This window comes from Balearica regulorum, chromosome 17 (assembly GCF_011004875.1).
Source record: "Balearica regulorum gibbericeps isolate bBalReg1 chromosome 17, bBalReg1.pri, whole genome shotgun sequence".
NCBI lineage: Eukaryota > Metazoa > Chordata > Aves > Gruiformes > Gruidae > Balearica > Balearica regulorum.
Window position 1 is genome coordinate 8,776,503 of NC_046200.1, and position 23,603 is coordinate 8,800,105.

The 23,603-nt window shown below is 38.7% G+C and overlaps 1 protein-coding gene across 3 annotated transcripts; it reads left to right on the forward strand.

The window, feature by feature from the left end:
• The first annotated feature begins 2,056 nt into the window (after nt 1–2,056).
• Nucleotides 2,057–23,301, forward strand: ANKLE2 (ankyrin repeat and LEM domain containing 2). 3 transcript variants are annotated; one of them, XM_075769960.1, is made up of 13 exons: nt 2,057–2,173; nt 6,753–7,241; nt 8,311–8,502; nt 9,744–9,937; nt 10,959–11,147; nt 11,442–11,564; nt 11,956–12,022; nt 12,687–12,868; nt 14,496–14,602; nt 15,487–15,680; nt 16,635–17,358; nt 17,909–18,040; nt 20,125–23,301. In XM_075769960.1, exons 2-13 carry the CDS (start codon nt 6,764–6,766, stop codon nt 20,360–20,362), a joined length of 2,820 nt encoding a protein of 939 aa, XP_075626075.1. In that variant the 5' UTR covers nt 2,057–2,173; nt 6,753–6,763; the 3' UTR covers nt 20,363–23,301. The 3 variants fall into 3 exon arrangements, with proteins under 3 accessions (XP_075626075.1, XP_075626073.1, XP_075626074.1); XM_075769958.1 differs by lacking the exon at nt 2,057–2,173 and adding an exon at nt 2,194–2,483; XM_075769959.1 differs by lacking the exons at nt 2,057–2,173; nt 20,125–23,301 and adding exons at nt 2,194–2,483; nt 18,963–19,166.
• Nucleotides 23,302–23,603: the final 302 nt, after the last annotated feature.

Consider the following 23,603-nt stretch of genomic DNA (forward strand, 5'->3'; position numbering starts at 1 on the left):
CATACTGCATTCTGTTTTCAGTGCAGAGCTGCATTTTCTCACTGGCTCCTTTTAAAGACATCTGAGCGTATACAATCAACTAGCCTTAGATGTATGTTTTTCCTTTTAAAGATGAGGGAGCTGTTGTGAAGTGCTCAGATTTCCACACTGACCCACCTGTTTCTCTCTGAAAGTACCTGGACACTAGCTATTTTCATTCTATATTCACCATGCATTTTTTCTACAAACAGAATTACCATGCCATTTACTTAAATGAAGAACAGACAGTGAGACTTGAGGGTCTAAGTCTGGTGAGGTATTAAGTCAATTAAATTACGGAAGTCGCTGGGAAGCCTGCTAGAAGGAGCATGCAGCATGTGATAAAAGCAAGGCCTTTTTATTTGAAGCTCATCAGCTAGCTTCTTAATTATCCAGAAAAATAGTTGCTGTTTTAGTAAAAACCCTCACCCTGAGGCTGAGCATGCTTGCTCTACAAAGCTTGAGGTCTCTGCTATCTAGGCAATAAAACTAGTTGTAGGAATGAAAACCGCCTCCCCTCTGCCTGCCACAGCACAGCCAAATACATCAGAGGAAAATCAGTGCCTCGTTAACACTGATGTGTTTTTTAGAAACTGAAGAATAATCTCTTAAAGATTTTTTTCTTTTCCCAAGCGCTGCAATCGAATGTATTTTCTGTGTCTGTTTTAGTGGTTGCTACCTACTAAACCAAGTCTTGTTGAGGAAGGAGAAATGTCACTGTAATGTGAGAGTGTTTCCCTAGTGATGACAGTTGGTAGAGGCTGCAGCATTACTTTTTTCAGATGCTGTTGGGGTTTTGAGGACTCTTGAAAAATTGTGCATTTAAAAATACAATCAAAAAACCAGCAAACCCTACAATGGAAAATGTTAGTTACTGAGTCTCTGGTGTTGCTGAATATTGCATAATGCTCCATTCTATTGTCTTCCAGATTTCTTGGAAATATTTGTGCATTGTATTGGGATAGCTGAGGCCCTTACCCACTCGTGCAAGGGGAGGTCTGATCCCATACTGTATATCCAGGCAATATCCTAGCTGAACTCTGTGAGAATTTCACATATGTAAAGAGTAATATCCAGAATGAAAGTTCTAGTGCTTATATTTTCATGGATTACTTATTCCTCTGTAGAGGAGTGAACCGCAGTGGCATGGGTGTTTTTAATGCTAGTCATGACAGCATTAAGGTGCACTGGGGACAGATAGTATTATTGATTATAAATTTAACTTAAAGATGACAAATTCACTACTGGTGATATAGAAACTTGTGACGTATGTTTTATTAACAGTGCTGGGGAAGTGTGAATAGTTGCATGTGACTTGCTGTGACCAGAGCCTTTAAATATTTTCATGTGAAAGCAATTACTCCAAAACAATTACTAATGCTCATCAGGTGTCTCCTCATCGCTCTTCTCCTACCACTGTGTAAGAGAATTGCAGCCTAATTTCCAATACAGATGCACAGATTTCTAGGGGAGGGAAAGATGTTCTGGTTATTGTAAAGGAAAAAAAAAAAGTTGTTTAATACATGACATTCAGTAATGTCTACTTAGGCTGTTTGTAGAGATAGAAGTTAATAATTTCATCTTCTTGAGTGGATAACCTAGGGGACGGAGGAGATACGCTATGTACAATTAATGTTTATGATCATACAAAGCATGTTGATTATAAAAATAATGTGCATAGGACTTCCTTTTAAAGTTTTGTGCAATAAACTATTTTTGGTAAAGGGCTCCATGTTGGTTTTACTTCTCAAGAGAAATTGATAGCCTCTCTTTGGTTTTGCCAGTAATGTTTAGGATTCTGAACGAGGTCTTTGGCTACCTTTAAGGAAAAAAACCCCTTATTTTGAAAGCCTACGTTATTGTGTGTTGATTTTTTTCACTGATTTTTAACGCATCTAAACGGGCCCGTGCTCCTCTTTCCCCGCGGCAGGGGACGCCCTCAGCCACCGCGCCGCCTTCCCGCCAGGCCCCGCGAGCCGCCCGGCGGGGCGGGGCCCAGCCATCCCGTCAGGCACCGGGGCGGGGCGGGGCGGGGCCGCCGCGTTTTCTGTCAGGCAGCGGGTCGGGCAGGCCCGGCGTCTGGCGGGGCGGGGGCCTGGCGGGGCGGGGGGGGAGGAGGAGGAGGAGGAGAGACGGAAGCCGGGAGGCCGCTGAGGTACCGTCCCCGAAGGGCGTGCGGGGAGTGTCTGCGTGCGGCGGGCGGGACGCGGGCTGGGGCATGGAGCGGTGGGTCGGGGCCGCCGGGGGCTGGGGCTCCCTGTGGGGAGCCGGCTGGGGCCGCTGGCCGGGATGGGAGCTCTTGGCCGCCTGCGCGGTCATCGGCGCCGTGGGCTGGCTGCTGCGGCTGCTGGAGAGGAGGTCGGGCGGCCGCGGGGCGCCGGCGGCGGCCATCTCCTCCCCGGCGCCCCTCTCCTCCCCGGCGCCGCTCTCTGCGGGGAGCCGGTGCTGCAGCGGGAGCCGCCCAGGTGAGAGACTGGCGGGGGGGGGGGGAGCGGTCGGCGGGGTGGGCGCTGCCTCTCGCTCTGCTGGAGAGCCGGCTGGGCACCGGGCACCGCCCGGGCAGGCCCGCGGCCTCTCGGCCTTCCTGCCATCCGCGGCCCCGGGGGTCTTCTCCCACGGCCAGAGCTCGGGGGCGCCCGCCCGCAGGCCGCGCCTGGCTGCCGGGCTGGGCCCCGTGTCGGGCGGTGGCCTGGCCCCGCCGCGCCCGCCACCCCGTCCCCTTTGTCACGGGCGGTCCCCGGCGCTGCCCTCCCTTGCTGGCGGCCTGCTTACGGCCAGAGGGTCGGCTGCTGTCTGCTCCACCCTTCCAACGCGTCCCTGCTTGTGCTTCTCTGAATTCTCTCCCTCACCGAGCCTGCCTTCCCTCGCTAGCTCTGGAAACATGCTCGTATCTCCTTCCTGAGAAGTCGTCCTTTATTTTTTTTCTTTTGGTTTTTAACCTTGGCTTTCCCATAGCTTATTCTAAGTTTGTTTTGCAGTGCTATTTCTGCCACGTAATTCGTAACTGTTAGCTAATTTGGCAACAGGCGGTATAGACGAAATACCTGATTAAATAGCCACAATTATTCTGCCACGTGCAATCCTGGCTGTCAAATATAGCTAAAGACAGGACATGTCTCATTTAATTCCTGCCTGAAAAAAAAAGTGTTTTCTTATATTGCTTGTTTACTGAAGAATTCAATGAGCAGTGGAACAAAATAATATTGCTATCCCTAAAAGTCAATCATTCATATTCTCTTGGTATTAGTCTTGATTTTTTTTGGAAACAGATTCTGTTGTTTCATACTGATGCAGTAAACCAAGGGAAAATACAACTCTTACCCATTCTTCTGGATTTTGGTTGATTTGGAAGAATGATCAAACACATATTTGTTGATAAAGCAGTTAGTTATATTTGTAAAGCCCTCAAAGGTAATTTGCAAGACCTTGTGTGCTGAACTACAAAAGGTAGCTGCGACAGTGGTGGCTGTACACTGGATCATTAGAAATTACATAAAATGCATTTTAAGGTTCAAATAATCACCTCTTGCACCTGTTTGTAGCAAATGATCAAATTATCATCTTAAACCAGGCAGTTTCTCAGATTTGCAAGTCACACCTTTTGTTTTGGACAGATCAAAATAGGTGATGCAGTTAAAAATTAATAAACACTTACTCATGTTAGCTGAAAGCTTAGTGTCAGAACCCAAACATATTTCATTAATGTTCTATGTTGTCATTCCAAAAATGTTTTTCCTGTTTCTATAGCTAGCTTATTGTAGAAAACTCTTCCTGCTGACAGTAGATCTTAAACCGAAGATTGATTTCACCACTGGTGGTCTGCTTTGTCATTTTATTCTCTTAGTTGTGCCTGAATTGTAATGGACATGTTAAATAAATACTTTTTCTTACATAGCTGAGGAAGAAAATCTTAGGCACCAAGTTCTATCAAAACATGAGATACCAGAGGCATCACTCCTTCCCAACATTTTTTTACTTGACCACAAGCCAAGAAAGAAAGATTTTTTTCATGTGTGCCTGCATACTCTGTGTACGTGAGTTATACATATGTTAGGGTCTGTTCTTCTGCAGAATGATTGTGCTAGTTCTGAACCCTAAAAATAGGAACATTTCCTGAATTAATTCTTTAAGGAATTATATTGAATCTGTAAAAGTGTTTTCATTGAGCTGTTTCTGCAATAAACTTTCTTGCCTCTGAGTTTTCATCTTTATCGTGTATTTTCAGTTACGCAATCTCAAAAAGCAAATCTTTCAGATAGCAAGCTTTAAGTATTCTTATGAGTGGCATCAGGACCACGTTTTATCCCTTGATTAAAATACAATGGTATCAAATTTATTAAAAAAAAGAGGATTAAGAATCAAAACCAAGTGAGAATATCTTTCACGTTGGTCTTTGCAGTCTTGTGGGCAAGTTAGATAATCGTAGCAATGAGGTTGCTTGGAGGTTCGGGAATCATAAGGGAACTGGAATACTTTGGGGAGATAGCTCAGTGGCATCAACTGTGGCTTTGCCACATTTTGTTGATTTTTGTTTTGTTTTTAAAGCTGAAATACTCTCATTTCCCATCATTTCGGTGAGGTTCCAGTTAATATTAGTGAAATATTCTGGGACTGAGGTATGTTCTCTAACCACAAGATGTTTAAAATCAGACATTCAAAAAAAGAAACAACTCTCAAAGGAAATGGCATGCAAAGAAAACAACCCTCAAGCTCATGTAACTGTCAAGTTGTTGGCATTAACATGTTTTTCCATAATATTTCCTGGAATAGAAATGTAATAGTTTTGAAGTCAGATTGCAGTGAAAATTTTATGTGGCTATATTGACTAAAATGTGGCTATATTGACTAAAAGTTATAAAAAAAGCTATGTGCGTTTGGGTTTTTTTGATATATGAAAAGTTACTTCTTTACCAGCTTAATCCTTGGGTAATTTAAAAAGCAAAATCATCATGTCTGTTTTGTTGGTGTATTTTGTGATGGTGCTATTGGCAATACATGTGGAAAAATAAGGGAGTTTATACTGCAATTCTACGAGGAAGATGCAATTTTGGAGTTACATCTCAGTTTGTACACTGTGACAAAATGAATAATTAACTTATTAGGATCCAGTATTTATGCATCCCTGCTATGTTACGGCAGCCACTTACTGTTCAAGTCAAGCTTCACATTAATTTCCCAGACAAAAGGGCTCTTGCCCATCAGAGTGGATGTTGTGACTCACATTAAGGACTGATTGCACATGCTGTTCGTGAAGCAGGAGAGCTGATAAATTGTGGGCATTCCTTGTATTGCCACATGCATCCACAAATGCTCTTTTGAGGAGATACAACTTAAAATTACAGGTGATACTGACTTCATACCTGGGAGATTGTTTTGTCTCTGGACAAAACAAATGCAGTAACATTAGGAGTTGTGGTATTACAAGTATGGCATGATTGAAAAAATAGAAACGAATTCATGTGGAAAAGCTGCAGATGTGTCTTCCGGTAGTCTTAAGTTTCATAAACTGAGGATCAAACTTGGAATTGAAAATAAAGAACTAAAATGCTATACACGCCTATCCAAACCCGTATAACCCATAAAATGGCTAGGCGGCGAAGGAAAGGTCAGTTTAAGGAGGGGAGTGAAAGCAAGCTGAAGGAATATGACAACCTAATAATTTCTGTCCTTTCTAAATGGCGTACAGCAGGAAAAAGTCATAGTTTTTCTGGACATATATCAATGTGGTATCTGATGAAATAATTTTCAAGTTTCTTATGTACTTAAGCTGCACGAGTCCTATATTTTTCAGTTGTGTTTTTCACAGCAAGAAATTTGTATTGGCATCTTGTTGTTTTCAGTATCTTCTTGCTGATCAGTGCAGAAACTGTAAGTGTGTGAATTACATGGAGGGAAGTGAGCTGGGGGACTTCAGTATAGAATCATAGAATGGTTTGGGTTGGAAGGGACCTTAAAGATCATCTAGTTCCAATCCCCTTGTGAGAGAAGGATTTTCCTATGGAAATGGAGAAATTGTTTCAGCTCCCGTTCTTTGTCAGAGAGGGAAATCTGAAAAGATCAGCTGTTCTTGTCTTCTGGCTGTTTGCTCTCAAAACAGGGGCTGGGAAACAGCATGTTGTGTAAATAGTTCCAGCCTTGCCTCATGGCCAGAGATACACTCCCCTGGTTGCTGCATCATACTTACGCCTTACTACTACTACTACATACTTACTTACTTTTTTGAACTAGAAATTCTTAGGGAAATAACAGAAATAGTACTGTGCTTTTAGCTGTAGGTGCTGCATAACCAGAATCTCTTACTGGGGCTAACTAGTCATCATCTTCTTGTATTACATACGCAGATTGTTCCTTTCTTGGCAGGAATCAAATATTTACTTCTCAGCCTGTCATAAGTTTTCATGCATAAATATTCTGGATTGAATTTTCACTCCAAAAGTCTTCATGAAATTTGAAAAGGACAAACAAGAATAAAATGTAAGCCGTAAATACTCTTTCAAGTAGTTGTGAAAGGATAGGAAGTAAGCTCGTGGTATAAGTCTCATAGCTTAAAAGTGTTTTTAAGGTGTTGAGCTGAAAAGTATTTTATCTTCTCGGCAACTGCGATAATCCCTTCAGAATCAGAAAAAAATGTTATGAGGCACTTCTTTTCTTGGTTTTAATAGAGTATTTAAATAGTAGAAAAAAAGTTGTGGCATTCTTTACAGTTTATCTCCTCTTTTTTGCCTTTCCTATAGGTGGAATAACAATGGATGCAATATTATCCCGATTGAAGCAGCTGTCCCCTGATGAGCTTAGAGAAGAAATTGTAAGAGCAGGACTGAAATGTGGGCCCATTACCTCGACTACTAGGTTTATTTTTGAAAAAAAATTGGCTCAGGCATTGTTGGAGCAGCAAGGAGTGTTGGAGGAAAAAGGATCTGCTCTGTCAGAGGAGGCTGCTGGAAATGTCCCATCGGATAGCTGCCGACCAGAAGCACAAAAGGCTTTGAAAACTACAGCAGTGAATCACAACGGTCATGGAAGTGTTTCTGAAGAGGCAGACTTTGGGTACTGCATAGGTCTGAACCCTCCAGAAGAAGATGCTGTGATGCATATGAACTGTTCAGCTCCAGTCTGCGGAGCAGGATGTGTTGATTCACAAATTAGTACTCAGACACCCTCCAGAGATCCTCCACTGTTCTATGGTGTTTGTCCAGTTTACGACGACATATTGGCAAGGAATGGTAAATATGCATTTCCTTTATTTCCAATTTTTTTTTATTTATTTTTCCAATTTACAATCATGTCTAACCAGACCTTTTTCTACATAGCAGGTGATACGAACACCACTGTATTAGTATTTTAAGCATTGCTTGAAGTATTTTTTTGATTCTGTAAATTTTGGATCTTCTGAGGCATGGAAACAGAATTCTAAGGCATCCCAGCTGTTCTGCCATAATGGTCCGTATACATGAGGATCCTCTACGAGATGTAGCTCAGATGACGAAAATTATTTCCCACTACTGCTCATACCCATCCTGTGCCTTCAATCCCTCTGAAGAATAAAAAAAGTAGTCCTACAAATAGACAATCAAAAAACTATTTATAGTCATCAGTTGATGCTTAAATGATCTCTTCTAACAGATTTCAGATTTTCCTTTCTATCGTAATGACAAAAGGTATCTAGAAGCATTGGTCATTCTTCACTTTTTATTGATGAATACTGCAATAAGGAATTATTAAATTACCTAGCGGTAGGGTTACAGTAGTGCACAAAGGATCGTTTACTCTGAGATGGTAATAAGTACTCTTTCTCATAAAAGGCATATTCAGATTTCTTAATTTTAACAAATTAATGCAAAAGGAGAGGAAGGAGGAGGATTTGATTAATATGTAAGGTTCTGTGTAGAGGTCTTAAAGTTGTGGCAGTGGATCACTAACATAGTTGATCTTTCTGAACAACAGAACATGGAAAGTAACGCAGGGTGAATAAGCTCCAAGTTTGCTTTTCAGTCTGGATGTGAAATACTCATTTGTTGAAGCTGGCCCATCTATTGAAAGAGATGTACAAATACTGTTTGATATGAATGGCCAAACACTGTACACATATCACCTCATATTAGCTGGAGTGCATAAAATGCTTCAACTCAGATTCCAAGAGAGAAAAAAGGACTTTTGATTCTTATGCCATGTTTGATAGAGAAACAGTTTGAGATGAAAGCTGGAAGAATAGTCTGAGGCTTTTGTAATCTGTTTCTAGGAACAAATCTGAGATTATTGGAATAACTTAACTTTGATTGTACTTTGTTTCAGAGAAAATACATGTTTATGAAGATAAAAAGGAAGCCCTCCAAGCTGTTAAGATGATTAAGGGTTCTCGTTTTAAAGCTTTTTCAAACAGAGAGGATGCTGAGAAATTTGCTAAAGGAATCTGTGATTATTTCCCATCTCCAAGCAAGTCCTCTTTATGTTTGTCTCCAGTGAAAATGGGATCGTTTAACAGAGGTAAGTGGTATTCATCTGTGTACAGTAGATGCAATATACAGTCTGTTAATTTTTATGAGAAGCAACAACTTCAAAACCAATATACTAATAACAGAAAAAAATTTCAAAGGGTGAAGCATCTTAATAAATAGAAATCCCTTTAGAGTGGTGGTGTTTCAGATAAGCTGTAAACAAATGTTAGATCACAGCTTCAGAGCTTACTAAATAAAATTACTGTATTAAATAGATATGACAACCAGTATTTAATTAAATTCTTTTCTGTTAAATCTATTAGGAACATGCAATAAAAAGCATATTTCAATTTTTTAATTCAAATCTAGTTTTACTTCTGTATGAAATGATACTGTCACTGGAGAAGTCATTCTTAAAGTTAATTGATGCTTTTCCAAGAAAGGAGCACCAAAGTTTGTGTACAGAAGTAAAAAAAAAAGGAGTATGTTGGAATCCTGCCATTTCTTTTGTAAAGGAACTACTATAGAAGTAATTTAGAGCCCCAGGAATCTATGGAAGGACTACTTTCTGTGTTTTAAAGCATAAGGTTTGGCCTTCACTGTATGGTTTCTGTGGTCTATGTTATGATAAATAAACTGGTTACTTTTGAAAGCAATTGTTGTTGTTCTGGTTTGCACAAATTTTCACTAAAAATGTTGCTATTCTTATAAAGCTGGAATGTTGGTAGTGGCCTGCGTAGATATGTTGCTTAGTAGTCTATGGTTATATTTGGTAGGATTCTATTTTACTCATAGACTTCAGGTTTTTCAGGTTTAATAAGACGCTGATAAAATCGCACAGTATACTAAAACTGTACTTAATTGTTAAGGAAGTTCAGAAATAAAATGGTAAACATTGATCATACTTTACAGTGTTCCCAGTTATTAGATTAAAGGGACTCAGTAGTCACATAACTACAAAAACAATTTTAATATTCAGAAAATTCTTCTTCTTCTTGAAATTTACTTTTCAGTTTGCATAGAAGCAGATTGGTAATTATAAAATTTACCAGTCCCTATTAAAGTCTGAAACAGTGTTACAAGATGATTAAGCCATATTCTCCTCCCTGTCACTAACTACTAGTATTTTTAAATGTCTTGTCATTGACCTCAATTTTTTTTACTTCTGTACATTAAAGATGTGAAGTTAATACATATTTTAGATTAAAAGCTTATTTTCATGATCAGGGTTTGAAAATAGTGATCACTGAAAAGAATACATCTAGAAACATGTTACTTCTGTTTTGATAGATGGCTTATGTTCCTCTGAGACTGAAACTGCTAATAAGGAGAGAGCCAACAGTTATAAAAGTCCACGTACTCAAGATCTTACTGCTAAACTTCGGAAAGCTGTCGAGAAAGGAGATACAGCAACATTTTCAGAACTTATTTGGAGTAACCCTCGCTATCTAATTGGGTCAGGAGACAATCCAACAGTTGTACAGGTAAAAAAAAAAAGAAAAAAAAAAAAAAGAAAAATCCAAACTCTGGTTTAGCGATTTAGCTTTGAGATTCAGTTCAGAACTGGAAGGAATGTTGTTCGCTATTCTTTTTTCAAGATACCTTGTTTCCACCAGTGCAAAGTTCCTCAGTGTTTATTGATAGTAGCTGAAAGCTAAGTGAAATGTGGCAGTTGTCTATCTCGTGTAAGTCACCTGTCATAACTGCGAGTTTGCTTTGCTCTAGAACAACTGGAGTAAAGAAGCTGACTATGCAGTTCTTAAGGGGAAGAATAGTTTTGTCCAGTCATGAAAGAATAGTCTTGTCTCCATATAGTATTGATCTCCAAGTAATTCCAATCTTTTTAAAATAGAATCATTTTAAGAAAGAGGGTAGTGCCTAGGCTGTAACTAGGTGTTCCTACAGCACTGCTTACCTGGGCACCACCATTACATTTCAAAACATGAAATTTCTGCATCTAAAATCCACGTGTAAGGTACCGTTTAGCAAACACTGACAATCTTACTTTAACAAACTATCTTCTTAACTTACTTTTATCAGACCAGCTTTGTGAAGTTGTTGAAATGGTGTATGTAATATATTACTGCAAACTGAATTTTATATATGTACACCCATTTTTCAGCTCTTTTTGTACACTGAACTTCCTATCCCTTTTTATTATGTGATATCTTAATATACCTTCTTGGCTACATTTTTGCCCTAGATTTAAAAAAAGACTATAGGTGAGTGCAAGAATAATGTTGTTAATTGTAAGAATAATGTGGATATAAAGATGCATACATCTTTACAACAATATCATGTAATTTACTGCAGCACTGAATGTTTATGTACTCTTTTGTAAACACCTTTTCCTAATAAAATAATAAGAAACAAAAATCTAAATGTAAGACTCAGTGTGGGAAGCTTTGTATTTTCACAGTTATATCAGTTCAGCACATGGGCGTAATAAAGCTGTTTAGATTTCAGTTCATTCTAACGTTTGTCTTTTTTTTTTTTTTCTTCCAGGAAGGGTGTAGGTACAATGTCATGCATGTTGCTGCCAAGGAGAATCAACCTAGTATCTGCCAGTTATTACTGGACACTTTGGAAAATCCTGAATTTATGCGGCTTATGTATCCAGATGATAATGATATAATGTTGAAAAATCGCATCCAATATATTGTTGACCTTTACCTTAATACACCAGATAAAATGGTAAGATTTGAGTCTTTGCCAGTTTCTTATTATTATGGAAACAACTGGGAGGTGTTAAGGATGTGTAATGGAGAAGGACAGAGAATAGAAGGGGACACTTCTAGGAAAATGAGCTATTAATGAGTTTTGTGGGGTTTAATAATCATTATTCTACAGTATGATGGGAAAAGATCTATTAAGAGCCCTGATAGTCATGATATTTATTTACTTTTCCCAGTCTCAAAATAAAAGATGTGGGATTGACTTCATCATGTTTCCAAATGCATGTGAATTTTCCCTTTTTTCCCACTGCAGGGATTTGATACTCCATTGCATTTTGCCTGCAAGTTTGGGAATCTGGACGTTGTTAATGTGCTTACCTCACACCCAGCTATTGTGAAAAATCCAAGAAACAAATATGATCAAACTCCAGCAGAAGTAAGTCTCTCCATGTCCACAACAAAACTAAAAATGTTATGCCTAATCAATATTTTTCAAGTTCAGACATTTACTAACTACTGTATATCGAAGGCTTGTAGTAAGATACTAGTGTCATGATTAGAATATAAATCTTTGATAATACTAAAAATATTTTATGTTGATTTTATTTGGGGAAAAGTTCTAGATTTTATGATTCACTGCCTTTTCTTTACAGTATCCATTTTATGAATGTGGATGCATTTTAGTGGTTTGTTCTACCATGAATTAGAAGTACTGGATGAGATGGGTAGAGGCCAATAACATGACTACTCAAAAAGAAAACAAATTGCAGTTTATTTCAGATTGATGTTTTATGCTTTACTAACAAACAACTAAATTATATTAACAGGTAGTTTGTGAAAGAAGCAAGAATAAATCTGCAGAATTGAAAGAAAAACTAAGAGAGTACTTGAAAGGTCTGTATTCAGATTTTTATAAAAAATCAGGCATATATTCTGGCTCTTTGCTGTCTTCTATTCTGTTTGCTTTCTTTGGCATTCCTGTTTGTAAATGATGCTACTGCAGAGTGGTGTGAAAACCAAAGAGAAACTCTAAAACTGACAAGAAACAGAAAACTTTTTGTCTTTTTAATTACACGGTCAGAACTCTTACCGTATGTATCACAAGGTTATCCTCGTAGCTCTGTAACATAGGCATGGCCCTTATTTTATTGAGCGAGACTGAAGCAGAAAGTTTAATCTAAAAGCAAACAAAAGACCTTTACAGAGCAAGAGATTTATTTGTCACGCTGCGGAGTCGTGTAATTTCTTTGACGTAGAACTTTTCACTGTTTTGTCACATGTGAGTTTAGGCATTTGCAAAAGGAGGTTTTGAAATTTCTTGAAGATCCTTAGGGAAGGGATATATGTATCAATGCAGTTATTTTTGTATTTGAGAGAGAAGGGAGCCTGTACTAAATACAATCTGTAACATGCAATAAATATTGAAACAATGAGTTTGAATTACAAGTAGTTTTACTAAGGAAATAAAGTCAGATGGTTAAGTATACGGGTATATTGGTGAAGCAGCGGGCTAATGTAACATAAACATTTTAAGAAAGCTTTGTATTATTTATTTTAGGTCGATACTATGTACCACTCTTGAGAGCAGAAGACAATTCCTCAGCTCCTGTAATTGGTGTGCCATGGTCACCCGATCAGACAGATGATAGCCCTCAAAGAACATTATCTAAATACACTGGCAGCCCCAAAGATCCAGTGTTGTCAATAAGAGCTTTTGCAGGCCCCATGAGCCCCTCAAAGGTAAGGAGAGAACTTCGTATGACTCTAAGGCCTATTTTTTTCCTTTTTGTTAACGGAGAACCATTAGAAGATCCACCCATGGTTCATTGTGTGGTGTAGCTTGCTCCTGTTAGAAATTGTGGTGCTCTCTTTCTTGAAGAGATGGATCTTCCTCCATAGAGAAGGAGAAGGACTGATACTTCCAAATATTTTTATTGCTAAAAACAGAAACCTGTGGTGTAAATAAGAGTGGAAATTCAGTCAAAAGAGAGTTGTTCTGTTCTTTTTCCTATTGGAATCTAGTCAAAAAGCACTCTGACAAACCTTTCATTGTCTTATAGATAATTGCTCTTTCTAATCTGAAACAAAGCCTTTCAATGCAGCTATGAATCAGTTTAAAAAATCTTAACTATATCTCATTTCTAGAAGTTGACACTGGATGTTAGAAGCAGTTTATCACCTCTGTTCGTTGAATTAATGTTAATATATTTTTATAATTGGAAAAACTGATGACCAAGAAGTAGGTGTTGGGATAGTTTTGGAAAAGTATTGATTGTATGGCAGAAAGGCAAAATCTTTAATTTTCAGGAGGAATACTTAGATACCAGTTAAATATATTACAAACTTGCGGGCATTTCTTTGACTCATTTGTTTAATGTGAACATGCTGGAAGTATGACAGCTTTAGAAATGGTGAATAAATACAACCGAGGGCTTTCACAGAATCCCAGACTGGTTTGGGTTGGAAGGGACCTTAAAGCCCATCTAGCTCCAACCCCCCTGCCATGGGCAGGGACACCCTCCACTAGCCCAGGTTGCCCAAAGCCCCATCCAACCTGGCCTTGGGAGGGGGCAGCCACAACTTTCTGTCATCTGATGCTTGAATTCTTCAGGACTGAGTTTTACCAAAATGCTTAATGCTTTTTCTTCTAAATATGCTCGTTGGTTAATTTACTGTTCATCTGAGAGAAATGCGTATATATACAATATATTCTGAAAAATTTTAGCTGAGGTGTAAAAAATGCATTCTTTTGCTTGCTGACAGATACTCTTAATGTCTAAATGTAATTCTTAGTCATCATTGCTGATTTTTGTCATGTAAAGGCATAAAGTTTGTGAGCTTAAAAAAATCCGTTAGTTTATTCCCTTTCGGAGTTCAAATTCAAAATAGCAAGCATATTCTCATAATTGTAGCAAGTCGAGGGAATTAAATATATGCATATAAAAATATCACCTTTGCATCCTAGAAAACAGTGATCAAGAGAGCATTTGTAATTAAATATAATTTTGCCACGTCATTATAATTTTAAGACATTCTTCTCTTTCCTGCTGCACACAAATTAAAACCGGGCAGACTTGGTACCTACACAGTTTACTTTAAGATGGTTGTACATTATGGTCCTTACTCTTTTAATAAGTAGTTGTGAGATCAAAGTAACCCGTAATACTGGGAGGAGTAACTTTAAGGTCTAATACAAGATTCTTCATAGCCAGAGTTGAGCAATACTTGTGGCAGACCTTGGGTTGTTTACATGTAGACAGCAAACAGCTAAATGTTTTCTAGACCTATAGGGAGACCTTTAGGCAGCACCGAGTTAGCTTCATATTGTGCGGGGTAGTTTTTTTTAAATTATTTCTGTTTTTTAAAGGCTGAAGAATTCCGCAGGCTTTGGAAGACACCACCTCGAGAGCGAGCTGGCTTCTTTCACAATGTCAGGAAATCTGATCTGGAGAGAGGTGTTGAAAGAGTTGGAAGGTATCTAAAAGAGTATTGGTATAAAAAAATTAGTGATAGAGCAATTGAAAGCAAAAGACTTGTGCTGAGAGTATGGTTATTACTTACCGAACAATATCTTAGAGCAAAAGTTACTGGCAGAAGTATTTATGAAGTATATTGTAGTTGGATTTTTACTGTATTTTTGTGCAAACAAAATAGCTAAAAATGCAAGAGCTAGCTTTCTTAGCTTTGGAAATAAAAAGATACTTTAACTATTATTGATAGTATGTACAGAATGCTTTTCTCAAACATTTACTTGCCTAATTTGTCAGAAGATCTAAAATTATGCATAGCCTACTTTTTCTGTAAAATTGAGCGATTGTTAAAGAGAGCAGAATGAACAGATCCTAATACAACTGTGCTGCTTTATAAAAGCTCCGTGTTGTGATACGTGTCCTTGCTGTTAAAATACCTTGTATCAGTAATATATGGAAAAAACATACTTTGATAAAAGCTGATTAGATTTCTTTCTTTAAAACAACCCCTGACTTCCTCCTCCCTTCCCCCATTCCCAAATAGACAAAGCTATTGAATGGAGTATCATTCAAATTATGCCTACATCAGTGGGGATTCATCTCTATCTGATGTCTAGATATAGCTAGCTTAAAAATAGCAATATTTATGGTGCTAACTGTAAGAATAGTAGATTAAATTTGGAAAATATTCTAGAAAAAATTAGACGATACTATGTTTGCTAAGGATGTGTATATCGCTTTTGCAGACTGTTGATTGTTGCAGAATTGTGTTGCCTAGTTGCACGTTTGTACTCCTATTAATAGCTGATTAATATGTGTTCAGAAAAGTTATTGTCAAACTAATATTTATGTCTTCACAAATGATTCGTTTTATTTTATTTATTGCAGGGAGTTAGCTCATGAACTGGGGTTCCCGTGGGTTGAATACTGGGAATTTCTGGGCTGTTTTGTTGATCTGTCTTCCCAGGAGGGGTTGCGAAAATTAGAAGAGTACCTGAGTCATCGGGAAATGAGCGAAAAGGCTCAGGAAGAAACAGGGGAAAATGAAACCTGCAATAGATACAAAACTCCACATCCTTCTGGTAAGAAAAGGACAGAGAGTACAAACAACAGGTTGTACCTAGGGAAAAGAGAGAAAAAGCTTGGTGCCCAGGGGAAGTAGTATTCCCCTGTTGTGGTTGCTATTATTAACCTGTTATCCAAACAGTCTGATTATAGTATTGAAAAAGTAGCTAACAGCAGTGTGAATGTAGGAGAGTTGGAACAGACCTCATTAGATGTTACCTTTCATTTGAAGTACTTCATTTGATTGTAGCCCCCAAATGAAATTCCTGTTAGAATACCTCGATCTTCAGTAAATTTTTCCTCAGCATTTTGGAACTTGGCTTAATAGAGTTTTGTAATCCACAGATACAGAAAAAACAACTTTTTAAAATAAAAGAATAATTCTTTACAGTTGAGGGTGAAAGACGCACTGAGCAAAACCCCAGAAAGCTTTTATACCTTCTTAGACCACTGCTTGCTATGTGTTTATGGAAGGCACACACTAGTCCCAAATCTTTGTGCTCCTTCCTCCCATCTCTCCTGTGTGATTGTAGATCTGAAGGGGCTCTGGTACTGGGATAAACCTGGGCTGACAGGACCCTGAAGGATAGTCGTTGGACTCGTCATAAGCCTTTGTGCTTTGGAAGAGATGAGAACTTAAGCTATTCTGTATTAGTAACATTTTCCTACCCTGTTCTGCTTTATCCTGACTTTATCCTTTGTTGCTGATTAATGAGCGAGGTGGGGAGTGTAGGAAGTGCAGTTTTCAAATGACTACAGTTTAAAAGGTTATTTGCAAAAAAGATACAGCTGAAATGGTATCATGTTGCATTTGTAGCTTTAGTTAGGTTAGTTCATGCTGTTGCATAAATAAAATCAGCACATCAATAAACAGAGTAAGGCACAAAGACTGTGTGTTTGTTCCTAGTTTATTTGATTTGCCTTCCGTTGAAAGTCTTTTCATGTGTTGCTCTTATTAAAATTGTTTACAGGTAAGAGTAAAAAGTGCTGCAATTCTATTTCTGTTGGAGCATTTTTGGATGAGGATGACGATGATATGAGCTTAGAAGAAATTAAAAACAGACAAAATGCAGCACGGAATATCAGCCAACCTATTGTGTCCAAAGAACCTAACATTGATGCTATAGGGGACGCCGAGTGTGATATCTTGTCAATGGAGCGTGCAGTAAACATTATAGAAACATCGGATCGCCCCAGGCACTATGAAAAATTGGCTTCCAGCAAAAATGGATTTTGTAATCCTGTGTCCAGTGAAATGATAATTAGTGACAGAAGGCATTTGCATGACGGAGAACAATGCCTCATATCGCCCGTTTCCAATTTAATGTCAGAATTTGAAAGCCTGTCATTCCAAGAACAAGAGGTTGCAGGAGAATCAAATAAAATTGCTGAAAAAACTGAGAATGAGAGGATTCTGGCTGAAGGAACAAGGCAGGTGAGACCACCCAAGGACCATCTGGATAAGAGCTGCTATGCGGTTCCACTGGCAAGTTTTTCTGAGCCAAGTGTTACAGGTAAACCTGGAGAGACCAAGTTAAGGACAGAACACAAAGTGCCATCAGCAAAAGAGAGACTGTCCATGGAATCTGCAGTTCAGACTAATGAGGCACAACAACGTCAAGAACTTTCTTCCCAGAAATTTCTTTTGAAGGCTTCACCCACAAATGACGATTCTAAGAAGTTATTCCTGCTTGGGTAAGAATTGTCTTTTTTCACACTTACTTGTCCTTTGGTTTATGTAGGCAAAACAAGATGCTTTTTATAATATCACTGACAGCAAGGTTGAGACAGTGTGATACTAAGCAACACTTGTTGCAGTGAGCCTTGCTTCAATACTTGTACAGTAGCCGTACAGTTCTTTCGCAACTCATTACCTGAATACCACACTTAAAACAGAAGGAAGAAGAGAAGTCTTTGTTTCCAAATGGGTTTCAGTTAACTTTGCTGTGTACCATTCATCTGACAGGCTTGTGACTTCATGATGAGCCTGACTTAGACTAACAAAGTGTTTGCTACACTCTTGGGGTGTCCTTAGATTAATTTTTCAAAACTTTTATTTTATGAGTCTAATTAATGGACATTTATGCATGGGCCTGCTGGAAAAAGTTCATAGAGAAACCATAATTATAGAGGAGTATGGGCAATTTGTTTGCTTATATCAAAAATAAATGTTTTGGAATTGGGATGTTTTATTGCCTGACCAGATACATAGTTCTCTTTTCATCTAGTTCTGTTTATATTCTAGGGAGCAGCCTTCCAAGCTGGATAGTGATGTCTTAGCAGCTATAGAAGCAGTAGAGATTGATCCACAGAAATACCCGACTATTTACAAGTGGAAACATGCGGTGCAGTCATACTCTTCATCTGACAGGCAAAGGTATTTCTGCAAATTCGGTCAAATGAGTTGAAATAAAATTTTTAGTGGGTCGGCTGCAGAACAGCTGGAATTTCAGGCCTTTTTCACAAAACCCTTGTTTTAAATATTCAGTTGTATTAACTATTAGTGCGTTTCTGAAATTAAATCAGTAAGCCTTTTTGGCTGGTGTCTGTTGATAAGTTTACTGGTGCTGCAGTCAAATTCCTTCCATTACATTGCAGTTCCAAATAACTTCAGCATGTCTATATAGACAAATCAGACAGAAGACTGAAGGCCTCGAGAGTGTCAGGGTTTTCCAGTTGGCAAATGTCTCAGTTTGCTGATTTATTGCTTTGTACTTGGATCCTTTATGGGTCTTAATGGTAGTTGTGATGTCAGTTGGTAGTTCGTCTGTTGTGGATATTGTATTGCTTTGAGGTACTAAGGTTGTGCAGAGTGATGTTAAAGTGAATTTAATATCCTCATTTATTGCTATTGTTATTTTTACCTTCTGTTGCCCCAGTCCAAAGGGATTTTTAGTGTGAATGATGGTGCGTGTTAAGTTTTTTTAGAGAGAATTGTCATGTTTTCCTACACAAACGATGAAAGCAGACTGCATTTGTTGGGACGCCTGAATACATGTTATGCCGTTTATACGGTTTATTTTGAATGCTGTTGCTTTTGGCGACCCAAAGCAACAGTTTTCATACAAGTGGCTTCTTTTGGTAAATGTATTAATATGAAGATTTATTTCCATTGTGAGAGACATTGGTCAGAACACTGAAGATTCCCGTGCTTAGACAGCCTACAACTTATATATAGTCATGATAAAGTTCTCAGAAAAGAGATGACCCAGTGCCACACAACAGACTGGAAAGGGGGCAGGAACAGAAAGCCATCAAATGACCTGTACTAACTTCTATTTTTCTCTTGTTTCTTCTAGCTTTCTTAAATGCACGAAATTCCACTTATTACGAGAACCAAGTTCTCAATATAGGCATTAAATGTTAATTTTTCAAAACATGCTTTAAAAACAGAGACTTTAAAGCTCTGTCAGAGCTTGTGAGAATTTTAAAAATGTAATTGACTGGCTTTATTGGCCCCAAAACTCAGAGTAGGAGTTGGGAACCAGCAGCTGAGAAGCGCAACTGTGTTAAGTTAGCAGAGATTGGAGCAGGAGGAATGTTGTGGAAAGAGTTAAAACAACACGTGACAGGGCTGACAGAAGTGCCATGGTAAGTGGAAGGAGAGGCGCTGCCCAGGGCTGAGCACGGGGAAAGCAAGCAGCTTTCTTTTGCCTATGTCAAGCAGTGCACTGAAAGAGGGCCATCGAGTGTAGTTTTACGAAAAGCATGAAGCTCACTGAGATTTTTCTGTGATTCCAAGTGGAGTAGAAACATTTTCATATCCCTGGTTGATATGGTGTCCTTGTACTACTTTGCTTTTGAAAATCAAATTCTGTAGTCCCTTGATTTTTGTGATTAATTTTTTGAAAGAAATAGGCTAACTTGTCAGGCTTTTTCATTCTTATTCCACTGTCTGAAAGGTCCAAGGTGTTCTTCTAAAGTGCTAACATTTAACACAAGATTTTTAGGTGTAATCACTCTTCTAGTGCATAAGCAAAAACGATTACTGTAATTATTTGACAATGCCAAGGCTCGCTGTGTTAGCCTCCTTAATTTTGCAGTGCTACCTCTGCCAAAAGCAAAGAAACAGCAGGAGATCACTTTGTGTTTAGGTATGTAACTGCAAAAATCAGACCTAACGATACAGATACCAGTAGGTCTGTCAGAGGAAAATTTTTTTTTTAAAGATTTTAAATAAGCTGTGTGAATGCGTGTCTTTCATAGTTGGGGGTGGGTGAGCGGGGTTTTTTTTAATTTAAAAAAAACCCCACATTATACCATGACATCTTACTGATGAGGCAGCATGCCTACATATATAGTGCTGCTGCTGTTTCTTCTCAGACCTCTGTCTTACCAGTTCTGATTTTTCTCTGCTGGTGCATCATTTCTAAGACCTTAAAAGTGATACTGAGTAAAAGTACTGCTCTTCTGATTGCAGTGTTCTTAACAAAATGCAAAATGACTTTTTGTTTCTTTCAGTTGGCCAAGTCCAGCGCTGAAGGCAAAATTCAAGTCCCAAACCATCGCTGCTGGCCTTCCAAATGCTTCAGTGTATTCTACTTCAGGAAGAAACAGTCCCATAACAGGAAGTCCAGGGAAATACGGCAATGCTCCCGCATTCTCTCCAGACCCCGGGAGTCCTGGGCGCTACAGTCCAGCTTGCGTCAACCATGCTCTGTTAAAACTGCGTTATTTTTCAGAGCCTCCTGCCCACTAAAATACGATTTCTCTTCCTGAGACTTTGATTATATTTTCATTGATAAGAGTGGAGGAAAAAGCCACAATGTTACTAAAGTGACATGAGGTTTGTACTTGGCTATTTATTTTTTCCTCAATTGAGGACAACTGTATGTTTAAAAAAAAAAAAATTGAATATATGTCTTTATGCCATATACGAGATAGATTACTGGTGATATGCAAGGAGTTAGTGAGAGTCAGTGCAGTTGTCCAGTAGCTATGAATTAACCCCTGTTGCCAGTAAAGCAGCGAGCTGAACCTTCACTTGTAAGTGGTGGTATTGCACGATCACCAGTGTCATTGTTGTACCGAACCCCTTAGCCCTCAACTGCGTTTCTTTTGCTTGGATTGTCTGGAGGAAGCACATCATCAGCAACCAGAAACCTTACAAGAGGAAACTGATGCAAGAAGTCAAATGTTCTTCCACTTGCAGGGGAATGCTCGAAGTGAAAAGCCTGAAACAAAGCCTGGGTGGTACCGAGTATGAATGCGAAACCCTATGCGTAAACAGAAAGTAAGTGCTTGGAGCCAGCAGTGTGGTCTAGGCAGTTGAAGACACACGCACACACACACACACTTCTATATATGTGTGTACGTATGCACATGTTTACACAGAAAACCTTGAGTCATTGCTTGTTCTGAGGCTGTTAAAAACACCGTGATCTACTGAGTGTTTTAGTAAAGGGGCACTATAGAAATTACTGGTATGCCTTTAAATGTTAGTTTGAAGATTAAAAAAAAAATATCTAAAAATTAGCTGGTTTGTTTCCCACTGAGGCTTTTAACATTAGCAGATTTTAATAGTTATTACAGAAAAGCACATCAGCAATAATTTCAGCGAATTTACCAGCAACATACCTTAATGGTCTAGTTTGTAATATATTGGCGTGGGAGCCAGCGACCCATGATGTGGCTCCTGAAAAGAGAGAGGAATAAGGACTAACAATATTTTTTATTGAAATCTAAGCTTTTACTATGTCTCTGGTCTTGCTGTGGTAATGAGTTTTTGTTACAGCACTCAATAATTTTATTCTTTAGCCTTCTGTAAGAATGACTTGTTTGGACAGTAGGATGCTGAGATTGAAGAATGTTTTTCAAAAACGCAAGACGGTTTTCCGTATCAAGGTAATGGTTGTAACGTTGCTTGAAAGAAGGGTTCCAGAAACAGAGCTCTCTAGTGTTGATAGGGCTCTAGTAAAAAGAAAAACCTAGCTCTCGTTACAACGTAAATCTGATCAGAAAATTAAATCTGCCAAGGCTGTGCTGGTAAAAGGGGACGGATTTGGATTCACTGGTGCGCGGCAGGGCCGTGGCGGGCTGTAGGCTGAGTGCAGGGCAGCAGGGACCCCGGTGGAGGCAGGATGGGGCGGGGGGGGCAGGGGGGGCAGGCCACCTGCAGCTCTCCCCACACAGAGCCTGGGTTTAGGAATCCAGGGCGGGAAGGGTTTGGTGGCTGTTGCACACTGCAGAGGGACTGTTACACACACACAAACTGTACACCCGTCAGTAGGGTCATTATTTGGTACAAACCTAAAAAAACACTGCACTTAATGCTTTTGCAAGCTTAATAGTGCCTTTTGTAACATTTTTTTTTTTTTAATTAAATTTTTGTTCTTTTAGAAGTTTTAAAGAAAGTGGCATCCACTTACTATGGGCACATAAAATACAGTTTTTCTTCTGGGCTTTCTGAACGGACCGTATTTTTAACGTCTCTCTAAGTTTGATTATTTGGTGTGATAGCTCTCCCCTGTGGGAGTGCATTCCTAGTTTAGAAATTATTCTAAAAGAAGGTTTATTTAGCTCTTTCTTTATAATTAAGCCTATTTCCATGGACACCATGAAGAGCTGCTTTACACAAATGACTGTCATTAGTGATATGCCAGACACCGAGCTGGGGGTTGCAGGGCAGTGTCATTCTTCGAGACATTTAAACAAACCAACCCAACAGAACCTGCTCTGTTACCAAGTATATTAACTGATTTTTTTTTCATAAGGCTTTTTCCAGTCTGGTTTTTTGATGCAGCAGTCTCCATGGTCTCAATTTTTTTTTAGGTCCCACATTCCTACAGTTTTACTTTAAAGGGTTTGGTTTGGTTTTTTGTTTTTTTTTTTTTTTTTTTGTTTGGGCTTGGGGGTGTTTAAGTTCTGGTTTGGGTTTGTTGGGCTTTTTTTAAATAATTTAATGTAAATGATGTCTGTCATTCTGGAGAAATTACTCAGTTGATTAGTAATTGTCTGATACCCTGTTAAAGCCTAATCCATGGGTTAAGTTGCTGGACACACAGCTGCTGCTCACCAGCCAGGACCTTCTTGAGCTGTCCCATAGTGATGTTGCCCTTTTGCTAAGAGTTTGTCACAGAGGCAGGAGACTGGTATTAATGCTCTAGTTCTTCCTGTTTGTCCTTTTTACCTTTGTTATATGCTTTGCTTTTTTTTTTTTTTTAAAAAGTTATTACTAATATGTACATGTAGACAGACACACACACCCCACCACCAGCCCCTTTCACTTTGTCATTTTGTTTTGGTTCAGTCAAGATAGTTTGGGTTTTTTAACTGTGGTATGTAATGTGCATTAGTCCAGTTGTACTGCATCTTAAGAGGTCATTTTTTCTAACAATACATTTACTTCAGCTATCAAAATAAAAAGCAATTTATGTAGCTACTAATGATTCATAATTGTGAAGAAAGCTCTTCCACATTAAGCCTGTGGAGACACTTTAAATCAGATGGATAGTGCTTGAATTGTGTTTTCTTGGCCAAAAAAAAAAAAAAATCACTTTTAAAGGTGCAAAAGATTAGTTGTGGTTTGGGGTTTTTTTGGGGGTTTTGTTGTTTGTTTTTTTTTTTTAATTAGTCAAGCGTCATGTTAAAAATACAGTTACTCTGCTTTCTATTAAAAAAATATATGAGTAGCTAAAAGTGTGACACTGTGTTTAGTTTACGGGGCATGGTGGCAAGTAGCTGGGTTGATAACCATGATGTGCAAATTACTAATTTGGCCAGGCCTTACCAACACAACTCATGCATTGTGTGTGTGTGTGTGTCTGAGCAATGAGGTTGGGTGATGTCACTGAAGATTTAAAAGTCTCAAAATGTTTGAGACAGGAAGTCCAAATCCTGTAAAAAATTATGTGTGTACATCTTAAAATTTCATACTTCCTCCCCCATAACTTAAGTGCCACTGAAAAGGTTAAATTCTGTGCATGTGTCCTCTGGCTGCC

Coding starts and splice junctions, on each gene's coding strand:
- ANKLE2 (XM_075769958.1), top strand. CDS start 2,237: ATGGAGCGGTGGGTCGGGGCCGCCGGGGGCTGGGGCTCCCTGTGGGGA. Junction 12,869..14,495: donor GCCCCATGAGCCCCTCAAAG/GTAAGGAGAGAA, acceptor TGTTTTTTAAAG/GCTGAAGAATTCCGCAGGCT. Junction 18,041..20,124: donor TCTTCATCTGACAGGCAAAG/GTATTTCTGCAA, acceptor TGTTTCTTTCAG/TTGGCCAAGTCCAGCGCTGA.